This window comes from Phalacrocorax aristotelis, chromosome 5 (genome assembly GCF_949628215.1).
Source record: "Phalacrocorax aristotelis chromosome 5, bGulAri2.1, whole genome shotgun sequence".
Lineage (NCBI taxonomy): Eukaryota > Metazoa > Chordata > Aves > Suliformes > Phalacrocoracidae > Phalacrocorax > Phalacrocorax aristotelis.
The window spans coordinates 64,208,034-64,223,766 of record NC_134280.1 but is presented as its reverse complement, the minus strand read 5'-3'; the positions used below and the strand labels follow the sequence as shown (position 1 = coordinate 64,223,766).

The 15,733-nt window shown below is 34.7% G+C and overlaps 1 protein-coding gene across 2 annotated transcripts in view; it reads right to left on the bottom strand.

Moving 5' to 3' along the window:
• Window positions 1–225: 225 nt before the first annotated feature.
• KIF18A (kinesin family member 18A) overlaps window positions 226–15,733 on the bottom strand; it is a 41,258-nt gene continuing 25,750 nt past the window's right edge. For both annotated transcript variants that reach the window (XM_075094933.1, XM_075094934.1), the window contains exons 14-17: window positions 6,244–6,727; window positions 5,631–5,735; window positions 2,934–3,043; window positions 226–1,197 (exon numbers count right to left, since the gene is read on the bottom strand). In XM_075094933.1, the coding sequence (XP_074951034.1) occupies window positions 1,049–1,197; window positions 2,934–3,043; window positions 5,631–5,735; window positions 6,244–6,727 (848 nt within the window). In that variant the 3' untranslated portion in view covers window positions 226–1,048. The remainder of the gene's footprint in view (window positions 1,198–2,933; window positions 3,044–5,630; window positions 5,736–6,243; window positions 6,728–15,733) is intronic.

Below are 15,733 nucleotides of genomic sequence, written 5' to 3'. Positions count from 1 at the left end.
CAGACCAAACACACTAGAACGATGTTCCTAAGGGTAGGCAGGCTGTCAAGGCTATAATACAGCTATATAACTACTTTGTCTCTGAATATTCATCATTTATCAGAAGATAAAATAGGAACTATGTGTACTTAAAACATTACTTGTAAAAATTCAGACATTTTTTCAGAATAGATGGAAGAGGCAAAAGTAATTTTTTTCCTAGAAGTTCAATTCACATTATATTGCTCTTATTAAAACTAAAATTTTATTCAAGGTAATTAACATAATTGTGTTATTTACAACTTAATTAAAAACCTGAAAAACAAATCAGGAACATTTACAACCAAGTAACAGACTAAGAAATAAAAAGGCTAAAGAAACTTAGACATAATACTTCATTGAAAACACTTTTGTAAATATTTTTCTGTCTGCTGGTACTACTTTGGTAGCATCTATCCATGATAACATATCTAAGAATGAACTGGCATCCTAATGCTAATCATGAACTCATTTTAATATTAATATATCTGTTTGACTTGTTTCCAAATGGAAAGCAATTTTAACATTAGGAAGTTTCAGTGAAAATAATTTAGCAGGTCAAAACAATTTTTCTAACTTTTGTATCACAAAGTTCTCATTAGAAAATTAAGACTGACTGTAGGTAAGGAATTTAAAACAGCATCTAAAAATGAGAGCACCACTGATCCCCTAAAAGACTTGCATTGACTGAAGTATTAATCTGTTAGTCATAAATACAGGGAAATGCTCACAAAGATTATGGGAAAAGGTACTGTGCACTCCTCCATTCCCAAGTCCAAATGACAATTCTCATTCATTTGTTAATATACAGAAGACATTTGTAAGCTTTAATGGGAGACAAAAAAAAAGAACTTATTTTATTTTAGACCTAAACAAAATCCTCGTGTTTCCAAAAAGTGGTTCTTTCTGAATAGTACATTACTGAGAGACACATCCTTCAATACAAAATAATTCACTAGAGGGAAAAGAAAGTCACCCTGTTCTCATTTGCTATCCCTCAATCCTGCTTGAAATATGGATGAACTCAAAGCTAAATCCTATTTTTTTCTTTACAAACTTGAAGTAAGAGATTTTTTGATGTCCTTGATTTAACACCCAATGCTACGTTTCCATCAGAAAGGCTTCTAACTAGGTTTCTTGGCACACTCTGTTCTTGCTTCCAGCTCCTTGTTTTAATTCCTAGTGAAGAAAGAAATGTTATTACAAACAGGAGACATTAGTTCAATAAACACAAGCAGAACTTGGCCTATCTGGATATCCTTTTCAGAGCACGTGTAAGAACTTTATACATATTTCTTGCCCTTCTTGAATGCCTGATTTTCATATGCAAAAATGTAATCACTCTCAGCTCATTAATCCCATGTGCTAATTGTCTACAAAGTCCAATGATTAGACCCTCAACTGACATGAGATGCTATTAAAAAGGCACAGAGGTCTACATAAAAATGTGGAAATATGTGAAAATTTTATTAATCTTCATTGCTTTAGAACAGTATTGAAAAATGAACACTATGTCATTAGAGAAAGTTTTGTCTGTTTAATCAAACCTAACAATGGTTTTGTCTAACCTTTAAGAAAGGTCTTTCTCTTCGGGATTTGGTCATATTTCATTCTTCTCCTGTAACCCATGCTTTTGAAGACAAACTGTATTTTAAGTTCAGTTAAACTATGAAGAATCAGAACTCCATTCCCTATTTCAGCATGTGGTGCTTCATGACATAGTTTCTTAATAATACCAGAGTAGCAATTGATTTTTGCTAACTTCACAACCCAGTCTTTAGTAGTATAAATTGATACTGATGTAATACTTTGCCAAGTAACTACTGGTCAGATAATGTTCAGCCTCAGATTTACGCTTTTCAGAAAGTTTATTGTAATAGAACCTCAGCATATGTACTTGCTCCCTCACATCAATTCTTACATATGTGTTTGTGTGCTGTAGAACCGGTATATTGCCTATGCCACTGGGCAAAGCTACACGACTGGACCATTTCAAGAGAACGGCAGTCTGAAACTTTAAACAATCTTTGATCTCCTCTAAATTTCCCAAGAAGTTGCACTAAGAAAGATCATTAAGTGTGTTTCTGAAGATACAGAGGAAAAGGAGACAAGTGGGCACAGATGAAAGGAAAACTGTAAGGATTTAGTGCATTAAAATATGCTGCAGGTACCAAGCAACTTAGTGCCATGCACTAGGAAAGGCAGAGGTTTTTGGAAAGTTGTGAACAAAAGACCTTTGTGCACATCTACCGAAAAACTTATTTGTAACTGATTTTGTTACATTGAAGTTTTATACACCTCAGAGAGAAGCTATGTAATTATCGCAGATTTTCACAGAATACCACCAGACAGTATTATCAGCAATCTGTTAGAAGCAAAATAATTCCTAAATATTGCTTTAAAAATTTTTTTCCTCAGCTATTGTCTTGGCCCAAAATAGCCCAACGTTTAAGTAATAAATATCTGAAAAATTTATACTTGTTAAAAAACCAAACAATCAGCGTGGTCTTATAAAACAAAGCAAGCTATTAAAAACAGGTATAGAAATTATTAGACGATTTTATTTCTTGATAAACCACACATGGCAAAGATAAAATTGGTCAAGTTCACCAAATTTCTCAAAAAGCGCACAAACAATTTTTGGTGGAAGACCTTAACTCCTGGGAAAAGGTTTTCCCAACAAGCCTGTAGTACTACTGAGTTTTGATTAGACAGATAGATGATAACTGGTTAGACATTCAGATTTTTTTTTGTTTTAATGAATGGATATACTATTCAAACCAATGGCTTAGTGTACTGGTCACAGCAACGCATGCTGTTAAATTGACAGAACCTTGAGTATCACCTTAATTTTGGACCTCCTGTACAAACACAGTTACCAGTGCAGTGTCATGCATTCAAATTTTAACACTTACCTGCCATTTTGGGTACTCGCAAAGCTCTATGGCTTAACAAGACCTCTTGTCGAATGCGTTTTGCAGAAACAGGGTCTTGCAGGCTGCCTAACCCAGTGTTTGATGCAGAACTGGAAAGATAGCCAGGAAAGAGTTTGTAAGGTCTAAACTACTGTAATGTAGCTTAATCACTTGACTGAAAGCAATGTAGAATAGAATAAATGATATTATCAAGCATTGCTAGTTCATAACAGAATGCAAAGAACAAACTAATTTATTTACGATGCATACATACGGATATTATTCCCCTTTTTCCTTTTAAAACTTCACAAGAATGTTTCAACTCTGAAAATAAGACCTGATGTTGCCACTTAATGTTAAAATGCAGACCAATATGCCACAGTTCCTTTGGAAACCACAGAAGGCAATTTGATGGTCATTGCACACAAATTATACTAAGACACAATCTTAACGTGCATACGAAATCTTTGAAATGACCAAGCTGTGTTTATTGAACAAATCACATCTTTTATTGCTACAATAATTTTTCTACACCCTCCAACACAGTTGGAGGGGGAGGCTTCATAGCATACAATACTTTTTAGCTAAGCTGCAAAAAAGCTGTCATAGCTTCGAATTCATTAAGACAAAACCTCTATATTTTACAGCCTTTTATGTGATGGACTTAACATCTACAGTGAAAATTATGAACCTCTCTGTGATCTCACCCTTTTACGCTTGCCTTGCTAACCTCCCTGGTTCCACTCTGTAAGAGCGCCTCACAAACAAGCTAATTCTATTTATGTCTGAAGTTTCTATGCTTTTCCCATTCCTCTAATGATCTTGTATTATTCCCACTTTATAGCCCCCTAACTTGCACTAGTGTTCTTAATAGCAATTTTCTGCCTAAATGAAAATATATAGCAAGCAGTAAAGACTAAGACCTGCCTTGTGCCAATCCTAAGATCTATTAATGTGTACTTCTTGGAAGAGAACATATGCCAGTAATAATGTAATGCTATTTAGTAAAAGCAACCTCTGTATTATGGCTGACCTGTCTCTTATCCCTTGTCCTAGCAATACAACTGTTTCAAATCATATATCTAATGTAGAGAAAGTGTCTGACATTTATATTTTTACTCTAATGTTAGTAGGAGATAAATAACTGGAGTGAACTACTTCAAACGGGAAAAACATGGGCAAGAAAAGGGGGGAAAAGTAAAGAGAAAGGAAAGGAGGCCCTATCTGAAAAGTCGATGCATATTCCTTTCCTCCTCCACAAATAAGAGGCTCTCATTCCTTCTCTTCATCACCAATTGTTAGACAAAGCCATAAAGAATTCTGGTTTATAGGCAGTTTACAATCTGAGGCAGAAGAAATAATCCCCAAAGGAATAAAAGTTGTGGGATTTTCCTGCAGTGTTATTCTAACTTAGAAACTGGGAAATACATGTTTGAGGCAGAAGAAATGAGATAAGAGCAGAAAGAGCCAGTGTTTTGAGAAGAAATAAGCACATATAAGTTTGGAAATCATTACACAGCTATCACAAAAAAAAGAACTCCTGAAGTCTATCTTAGAACATTTACCTTAAGGTAAATCAGGCTCCAAAAGTTCCCATACTTATCCCTAAACAGAATCTAGAAAACTAGCTCAGTTTCAGAGAGCAAGTGATCTATTTTGCTAAAATCATAATCAAGAATTTGAAAAACTGAAAGTGCAAGATGTGCCTCTTCTCATCCTAGAGCAAAAGAGTTTAGAACAATAATTAACAACAACTAGGACAGGAAAATGAAATTGGTAAATCTGTGATCTTCTGTAAGATTTTTGTACCTCAAAGATGCTAACAAACCAAAAAAGTGCTTGAAGTTTCTTCCTATCTATAGAACTTGTTCCGACCGTCTCGAGACATTCTTTAGAAGGCTTATGAGGCGGCAGTTCCACTCACTGTGTAGCAGCAGGTGACTCATGTTTTAAAAAAAGGTTTATCAAATTTTGCTTTTGGAAAAGAAAAAAAAGAAAAAAGGAAAAAAGAGAGCTATTTCATCAGTACTGACTCAATAGCTAGTCCTTAAATACATTAACAAAAACAAACAAAAAAGTCCTATCGCATTTAGTGTCTATTCAGTTTCAGGTTTTCTGCTGCTCCTACTGACAAGCCTCCTTGAGGATCATAAAACAGAAGTGACAAAATGGGAGTTGTTCCCAGAGCAGACCACAAGAACGAAGTCATAACAACTGAGACTGGAAATGAATTATCAGAAAAAACAAAGTCACTGGCCACATAAGTATTGCTAAGCATTTTCTCCACTTTCTATTTTGGTAGTTTCTAATGTGTTCCAGCAAAGGCGTAACATTTTCAACCAAATTAGATTTTTAATTGAAGATGGAATTTGTTTTCAATTGTGTATCATCTTTCTACTTCGAGTAGATGGCAGCTACAGAAGACATGATATTAGTTTGTACTTTTCTATTAAAACAACAGTAGATCCTAAACCAAGAGTAAAAAACCAAAAGATTCTACCCAACTTGCCAGGAAAAAAAAAAAAGATAATAATTGAATTGTCAAACACATTTGAGTCAGAACATCTCATATGTAGGTCCACATCATTTGTATAAGAAGTTTTCAGATTTGAAATACAATACCGAAACTGAAGTGAGAACGTAAGAAATGAATACACACTCATTTGTATAGAACAAGAAGATGTAGCTTTATCTCACCTTAATACCTTTCTTTTTCTCTCAGCAGCAGAAGTCATTGCCATATACGAAGGCTTCTCAAGTACTGAAGTAGGATTTTTGCTTTTTAATGAAGGGAGACCAAGTCTGAAATCAAAGAATTATACTTTTGTACAATCTATTCTGATTAGAAATCAAATTAAATGGTTCTTAGCTGTAAATAAATATGTGCTAAGATGGAAAACAATATCAGAAATTAATTTCAATAGCATTACTTGCAACAACTTCACACATACATGTCAATTTTAACAATGGGGTCTCTCAGCATCAAAAAGGTTAAGGTATCCATTTTACAGACAGAAAAGTAAGGCTTAGAGATAGTAACTTGCCTGAAGCACCACAAACAATTTGAAAAGTGCTGTATTTTCTTTTTGGTACGTATCTTATAAAACAGGATAAGCTTTCAACTTCATCTGTTATCACTACCGTATCATTCATTTCAATTAACAGCAGAACTGAATTTGATGCTGAACAACATTGAGGGTTTGATTTTTCAAAATGTTGGGCTTACAAATTAAATTGCCATCAATGGAAAAACTCAACTCTCAAAACAAAAATATTCAGTAACATTTCTCTCATATAAATTGAAAAGTACCTTCGCAGAATACTATTGGTGCACAGCTGTGAGTCCCTCACAGATGAGTCAGTAGATGTTTCAGTTGTTTCACCTGTCCCTTCATAGAGAATTACTGTTGAGTCTGTATCAGCTTCATCGCACTCTGGGATTATGTCACATGTAGAGTCCATAATACTCGCCTTCTTCACTGGCATGTCCATATTACATGCATCGGTTTCCTGAAGGCCTACAAGTTGCAAAGCTTTCTTTACCACGGTCTGCGTACAGCAGCTTTGTACTGGCTTTCTGCAAAATTCTGGTGTATACACAATGGGGCGGACTTCCTTGGTAAAAGAATCCTCCAGATGATGGAGACTGGAGTGTTCAGGTGCAGCAGGACTTTGAGCTGTAACTGGAGAGTCCATTAGCTTCCGCCTAGTTCTTTTCTGTGGTGGTGCTGCATATTCTACTATTTGTTCTGTATTTTTAGTCATTTCTTGTGATGGTGTACCAAAAGTTGTACCTGTGCAACATAGGCAACACTGGTTAGCACATTTACCTATATTTACTACTTAAATATTGTGGCTTTTCCTCCTATTTCCTGCTGAAATATTTGTATCAGTAGAAATTATTACAAACACTATTTCATCTACATATTAATTTGATCATATAACTGAAATAATTTCTATTGCAGCATTGTCCAGATGGTAGCGTTTGTTCTGTGGCACTCAAAGTATTATAAATACGCATAGAATGATATAGTTAATCCCAGAGATATTACAAGTAATCACAAGTAAGATATGACACACGACAACAGGGAATGGAAGAGTAAGAGTATTGAAAGTGATCGCATTATCTTAACACAACTCTAAACTTAATTTAAGAAGGTACTGTTACAGTAATCTACAACTGATCACGGCCATTTTTTCCCTAGCAAGTACCACGCGGCAGAATGAGAGAGGCTGTTGTAAAAGGAGGGACACAGAATCACTTACAGGGAACAAAATTCTCTGACATTGCAAGTAAGAAAGTAGTGTTTTGGAAAAGGGGAAAGAAGTTATTTGGATCTCGTAATCAACTCTGGCAAAAAAAGCAGCTCTTTATTAAAACCCCCACCCTTAAAAATAACAAAGTAACCAATGCAGCAGTAATTGGTCATTCCCATTCATCTGGATTCACACTATTTTTCTTGAAGCATCATATTATTTTCAAGTAGGTGGCAATAAAGGCAGTCTATAAAATAAGAGAAAATACCTTTCTTTTATTCAAGTTCTTAGTAAAGGAGGATAATTTAAAGACAGACCACTGTTCAAATGGCTCACTCAAGTCTACAACTAGTAGCTTGTAAGGAAAAATTAAGTATTGTTTTCTTTTTAAACAAGTCAAGAGTAGGAGAGGGATTTCAAAACCCCAAGTGCTTCTATATTTAACTTTCATTGCAGATTTAAGTGATGAAGTAAAGGTTACTATCCCTTAAAATGTTTATGGATTGGCTCACTTCAGCTGGTAGCCACAGCATCATACCTCCCCCTTCCGCATCGCCTACTCCATTTCTATGAGCAACTGTAACAAGAGCTCATGCTTTTAAATTGCTGACAGTTACTCAGGAATTAACTATGGTGTTCATGTAACAGTGTTGATAAATATTTATTTCTTCTACAATTCCATTCTATTTTTGCATCAGAATAAGAAACTCAGTTTGAACTCCTCAGTCTGAATGCTTTAGTTCTCTCTCATGGGTGAGCACTTCCAGCATTTCAGCCATTCCATACAAATTCTTTGAAGAGGAGGAAAATGGATTAAAAATATGTATTGCATCATTTCCCCCCGCCCAGTTTGATTTCTTTCAAAAAGCAAAGCTTAAATGATTGTAGTCTTTTCTCTGACCAGTTACCACTTCTCAGCTCCATTTTAATTTTGACCTCGTTGCCCAGTTGCAACCCAGTTTGCCATAAGCAAGAAGCTCTAATAATGCCAATTCCAAGTACACTCAGAAATCGGACGTCTTAGGAAAAAGGCCCAAAGAAGAGCCTCACCGAAAGAAAGCCTTCAAAGGATGATCTTAGCACCAGTTTTTTGTACACACTTTGGAACTAGACATACCATCTGAAAGATTCCCTAATGCCCAGCTACACAAGGTGATGCCCAATTAGAAGATACAAATTAGAACTGAGAGGAGACAGGAAGGGATTTGAAGTCTACCATGAGACCTAGACCTGTCGTGGGAGGATGAAACGGGTAGTATCAAAGTGTGTACAAGTAGCAAGTAAATTAGATGCTTATACATAGGCCACAGATCTATTCTATGCTGCCAGGACTTAATTCAATAATGAAACCATTGAAAAAACAAAGCAAACATTTATTCCTCACTCAAAAGCTCAGTTTCAAAAAGAACAACGTTTAAACTACTATGGTCAAATATGCAACATTTTATCTAGCAATGCATAAACAATAAAAGCAGGTTAATTTAAGGTGAACTGTTTATGGGAAAAGATGCCTGGACAATTACAATTCTCTTATGCTGTTTTCAGCTTTGAAGAAACAAAAACAGAAAACTCAGGCCTGAGAGGACTTCTTGACATGAAATAACTGAATTGTTAATTTGTGTACATGGGTGCGCCCGCATACAGTTCACTTCACAAAAAGATTTTTTCATTGTTGTTAAAATGCAAACTACATCATTTTCTCATACCTAATCTCAGTCTAATTCTTGGTCAGCATTCACCAGGTGGAGTGCAGCAGGTTGTTGAGACACAGTACCTTGACTGTAATCTGAACATTAAGCTAATTCAGAATATTCTTAATGAACAATGAAATGGAAAGAGTAGTGAAACAGGGCCTGTGTGTTCCCCAAATAATTTTTACCCCCACGAGAAATAATATATGCCTACTTCAATGAAGATATCTTTCTCCAAGACTTGGTAGGGTTTTGTTGGTAATAAGAAAGAAACTCATTTATGAACTGTTTTCAGAATGTACTCTGTGACACTATCAACAATGCTATGCTTCATTAACATGCTTGCTCTTTAATTTTGGATTCATTAGTACAATATTATTCTTGTATGCAAATGTCTAACATTTGTTTCTTCCAAAAAAAATATTTCTAGTCATCACAAGAAAAAAATCGACACCCCAATTTTTTTTATTAAAGACTTGACAGCTTATATTCTTAAATACAAGAATAAGCTTCATCTATGGATTCCAATCTAATGTTTGAAATAACTATCCATTAAACATTTCAAGACCAATTCTTAAATATTAATTTATTAGGCTCTCCTCCTGCTTATATGCATCTGAAAGTGTGTGTTTCGGGAAAAATAATGGTTAGAATTCTATTTCTCTGTTGTTACATTAGGACAGGAAGGTTCCAGTTTCAGAAAGTTTGCTTACTGTAAGACACTGAGGTTTTGCTAATGTCCTAAAGTTACTAGGAAGGAAGCCTGATGAAGAAACGTTTTGGTGAGAGTGCCAAGTTTTAGAAGCTTCTCCAGGACTAAATACTGGAAGCATTTTAAAATTAACTGTAAATGCAAGCATTTAAACCATGAACTAGATAGGTAAAGAACACAGAAGTATTGCCAGCATTAATAATTTGTTGAATTTCATCATAATGAACAGTTTTTCATACTGTAATACAAGTGCATTAATAAAAAGACAGTTGCAGCAATTCTATATAGGGCAAATATAAGCTGTTAGTAAAAACCCAAACCTATTTTTAAAGTCTATTTATTTCTGGAATGAAACTCATTGTAAAATGAAGTTAAAACAAAACTAGCTTTTCTTGCCAGTGAAGTATTGGAAAGCATATAAAATATTCAAGAAATGTCCCTTCTCAAAGCTTTTTGTGCAAGCATTAAGCTGCTCCTAATACAGTAAACAAAAACATCACCAGCAACATCATATTTAACTTGGTTTCACTAAATAACAGAAACCAAACGTGATGAGACAAAAAAAAACCCAAACCCCAACACCCCCATTTCACGTTACGTTGCTATTATACAGGGTAGAACATAACTGTTTGGAGCTATAAAGGGAACACATACAGCCAGAAAAACATTTCAACCCACCAAATAAAGGAATGCCAGTGTTTTCATTTCTACCTTAATAAGAAAGCAAGAGACTGAAGCCAGTTGCTAATCTTTTGCAGGTGCTTTTAATAGCTGCCATTGAGAAGTTTAAATAAAATTGGCCCAGAGAAAAATAGCTGCTAAGAAAACACTACTCCTATAGATTTCAGATGACTTCAAATGGTCACGATGTCAAAAGTTTCTCCTTAGAAAAAAAAATATTTTTTTGCAAGAACTTATTTTCAAAGGCTATTCAATATTATTAAAACCATCAATATTCAGAGGCATACTTTAAGATTTATATATATTTATAAATTCTTGTTGAAAGAGAAAATTTAGTACCACAAGCTGACACAAAAGTAATATGCCTCAAACTGAAATACCATACCTTGTCTTTCCTAAATACTAAATTCATACAAGGCTAAAATAGTTGTCTAAACACGCACTGAATATTTTAGCCATTTTAGAAAACACTGTCATCTGTCACTACGTGGCTTATAACGCACGTTTAGGACAGCGAAAATGGAACATTTATCCTGTTATCGCTGTCGGTCTTCGGAGTGTGTTACCAGCAGCTACTAAATAGAGGGTGCTGAAGACAACTTAGTGATGGACCAAGTACAGCTATTCATATTTTCTTAAAGAACAGATATCAATAGTTCCTGAATGGATGTCTAATGCTAATCATTAAGTGTTGTCATTACTTTTCTACTGAAAAGACAAACAACACATTCCAACTCCAGCGGAAATCTCCAAACCTGTTTCACAAGGCAGGGAAATGATAATGTTTATGGTTTGTATTTGCTTCCCATTTTATGGCCAGTTCAATCTTTTGCATCAGAATTATCATCATGATTCAGTGATATTGTTTGCTTATTTCATACACAAAAATGAATCACTATATACTTTACAGAAACATCTGCAGTTAACCTGATGGAGTAGCTTAAAAGAGAAATTTAGAAGGTATATTTCCTTAGCTAGTGCTTTCAGCCATAATGCTTCTCTTTGAAAATACGCATTATTCCAAATATATTTTTAGACAATAGATCACATTTTTGCTGATCTTTAATTTCAGGCCAATGATTATGAAAAAAAATTGTCAGAATTATTTTAGATCTTATTTTTCTTAAGAGATTCACTTGGAAAGTAAAAATAAAAGTCATCCTCCACTGACCAACCACCCCCACCCGACGGTATGAGGTGGTTTTGGTCATTAGTTTGTTGTATTATCTGTCCCAAAAGACTACTCAGAAGAACTGATTTATCAGGAGAGAAACACAGCAATATTAGATATTTACAGCCCTGTGAGTTAATATGAAAAGCAGAATGCAGTATTTGTGAAACGAGAGTCACAGCAAAAGCGAGTAGAGTTCATGACAAGACAGCTCTGACAAACTGGGTTAGTTCTAATTGACATTTGGGACAAATAATGGCCAAGACTTCTCTTCTTCTGGAACTCATGTTAATACATGCATAAGGGGATTATTTCTGGAAACTGTGCTAAATTAAGTCTACCAGGTTGATCTGCTAAAGTGAAATCAAATATTAATGTATTCATTTCAATAAACATTTCTGGTCTACCAATGATTGATCCAATTACAATACTAATCATACATTTTGATTCTTCTAACAACTGACTCATGGAATTCCAAATTGCAAATGAGGCCTAGTGAATGTATTTCAATTATTTAATATTCATGTGACCCAAAGGCATCACTGCGATGGCCAGTTTCACAACAGTTTTGCAAACAGCTGTGAACTGAAAAAGGCTAAAATCCAGGCTGCATTCTTGTGGGTCCCAGTGGTCAGGTGTACTATTTTACACAGCATGAGGAAAAAAAGCCATATAGGACAGCGTGAGAAAGCTGCTCATTATAAGACAAATCTTACCTATATACAAGGCACGTGCTTTTCCTACTTTTCATCACATCTTTTACTACATACAGCTACTCCCCATTTTCCTCCTGCCATGCAAAATAGCAATAAATTCACTTTACTTTCGGATGTTTGTGCTGAAGGGAGGTAATGGATGCCGGTTTTTTTTTTTTTTTTTTTCCTGTAAATCAATTCCATTCTCTCAATGGTAATGTACAGTAAGGCTTCTGGAAATGGGATGCCTGAAACAATGCCAAGAACTTCCCCATTCACAGAAATACTTGCAAATACCAGTCATAGCTCTCCTCCCATCAGTCCATACTCAATGAATACTGTATGGCTCTCCATTAACCAACACCCAAGAATGGGGGCCCGAATACATTTGTAAACGATCTCATGTTGTTTTCTTAGCTTGTGCTTTACTGGATACAAATAGTTTAGTTGTTCATGAGGTTGCACATTTACAGTTTCATGAAGCATACACAAACTTGATCTAATTTTTCAACATATTTGTGAACAAAAATTATAGAGGAAAACTAGCATTTCCTCTAGAAAACAACAATTCTAACGTTTACTTAAGGTCAGAATAAATAGTGTGGGTGGATGCTTAAAAACTAGGAGTATACATTGATGAAACTTGTTTAGAAGCTATCTGTCCTATTAATATAGAGAAGAAAGTATGGTTAAGACATGTTATGGAAACCCCGTGTTAAGGCTTCATAATGAAAGCAAGCAAGAGTACAGGTTCTGGAAATAATGTGTTTTCAGTCATACTTTAAGAAACAAAAATTAAATTACCAAGGAAAAAAAAATTTGAAAAGTATAATGTGAATACACTCAGTGGGATAAATTAATGTTGTGTTGATCTTTTAAAATTATTTTTAGCTGAACAACTTGAAATTAAAAGATAATTCAAATGTTTCATTTTAGATTAGACTTCAGGGTATTTAATTTTAATTTAAAAATCCTGAAGAGATAGAGACAGAAGAACCAAATCAAATAAGTGCAATCAGAAATTTAACACTCAGATACTCTGTTCTTTACAAAATACTCCTTGAATCATTACATGTAGAGCATGTTAGCATGCACAGCAAAACAAGTGTGTGTTAGATCAAATTACTTCTCATGCATAGCTGTGCTCATAAGGCACTGTCTAAACAAACCAGAAGAGCAAGGAACATTAGCTTCGGACAAACTGAATTTTCTATCAGCTATTTCTGGTACCCACGGCAGTGCCACTGCAGATACAGATGACTAAGCAATATTACTTGGTTGGACAAGGTTGCTGGTTAACACAGTAAGCCAGTAACGTACATCTCTGACTCTCAAGGCAAGACATTTTGCAGATGGTGTTTCAAAGTTTCAAAGGTTAAGGGAAAAAAAACGGATAGAAAGAGGTCTATTCTGTAGTGAAGTGCTACACGTGCTTTGGCAAAGCTTATGAGATTTGATTAGCTTCCTCTAAAACTCAGTTTTTAAGCACAAGAACTTACTGGCTCAATAACTTGACCAGAGAAACAAATATTGAACAAATGGCCAGAGAGTATCTCAATCCTTCCGTCTCCCGCTTTATATTATTTCATACATAAGAAACCCTTTCCAAGGAAGAAATCTTCATTAAAAACAGAGTGGAATTCAGCTGAATCCTGTGGTATTTTGAAACTCCTGATAGAAACGATTTTGTAACAAGGAAATATCAAAGCCACTTAATACAATAAACTAAGCACATTCGGAATATATTTTTCAAAACTTATTTCTGTAAGAGACTTTCAGCAAAACTGCGAATAAAAATCCCTACCCTTTCACCTTTGTTGTCATTCCCTTTACTCTTATATTTTTTTTTCCCCATATCAATTACTAGTTTGACTTCCTTCTTCAGGATCAGATAATCGAATGTAGATAATTCCAAAGAAAACCATGAGAGGTTAAGGCCCTGCTTTCACAGCTTCTCCTGTTCTGCAGAAATGATTCAGCTGCTTCAGCCTTTTAGGGACAGTACTTATAATCAGAGAAGTTATGACTTAAAGCATTTTAATTTTTGTGAAAACACTCAAAAAACAATTCATTTGCATTTCAACAATGTCATGGCTCCCTCTAAACGGGCTGCAAGCAAAAGGCTATAGTGTCACTAAAAAAGTTTCTGCAGCAATTAGTGCCTCATGTTTTACAACATGCGGAAATCAGCAGTTTCCTTTAAGTACAGGTGTTTTTCTGCACCACTACCATTTTAAACGCATAGTGACTAAACAGTAACTTGTCATCTGTTAATGACTTTGAAATTTGCAAATATGGATAACACACAGATACTGCAAACATCCTTAGATACTTTTGAGTTCAACAAAATATATGCAATTACGTTCATAAGCTTACAAGTAGAGAGGAATTTATATTTTCCTTATAAATCTTACTGTTTCCTACATGAGTGGCATCTTGTTTTTGCAGAGGGATTTTATCTCAAAAAAAAAAATTCTTTCAAATATGTGTTAGCATAGGTTCAAAAGCAATACATCGCATTTGTTACCAGCAGACCTAGTACGCTCTTATTCCTCTTACATCCTCTAGGCTTACATTTCATATGAAAGAAACACTACATTGCCACCAATTAACTTTTCTACCCTCTCCCCCAGATTATTTAGAAAAGAAGCTTCCGGAGACACTAACATATGGCAACATATATTTATATTAATCGGGCGATTTTAAAAATTACTCTCAAATTATGACATAAAAATAAGAACCAAATCACAAGAAGTGAACTGCATTGCTCTCCTGCTGACAAGTTGAAGTCCACGCACTTACGTGCTTTGTGAAATATGGACTTTTATATAAGGAATAATGACCGCTGTGTAGCATGTGGCTAATGTGGGGTTTTTTTTCCCCATCTTGGTGCAAAACACTATTTCCTTCCCAACATCTTGAACAAATTATAAATAATAAAATATCATTGCGTCAAAGGTGCGAGGGGATCTGTATAAATCTTCCTTTTTATTTGTTCGCTAAGTTCTTAGGTCAGCTCTTGCTAACATTTGCCAAGCATACTTCTGAGATGACTTTAGGGAGAAGGAATTGGATTCTTGAATAATTTATTTAATCTTTAAAGGAAAAAATAAATTACTACATCCTTCCTATTTCTGATTACGATGTTGCCCTTGTATTACTACACGTTTTCCCATGCTAATGTATTTTTTTTGATTTACAGGTTTTATCTTAACAGTTTGTTACATACATTCTGCATAAGAGAAATGCATTTCCATAACACAATATCAGCTAATAGTTCAAAATACTTTAAATGTTAAATTGAACAAGCAATTGAGGAAGAGCTGTTTCATTGCATTTATTTTGTGTTCAACAGAAAAAATTTTGAAGCCCTGGTAAGTGGATTACTTTTCCACCACTAAACATCCTAAGATATATGGCAAAGATTGTGTCAACACCAATAGCATTGTAGGTAAGGACACCATTAATATTAAAATCATATTGTAAAAATATTGTTCGAAAAGAGTTTTTTTTTTGAGCAGAGCTGCTACTCTTCATGTTTACTTGTTATCTCAAAGTTTTAAAATGCAATAATTGAACGTCCTATTAATAAT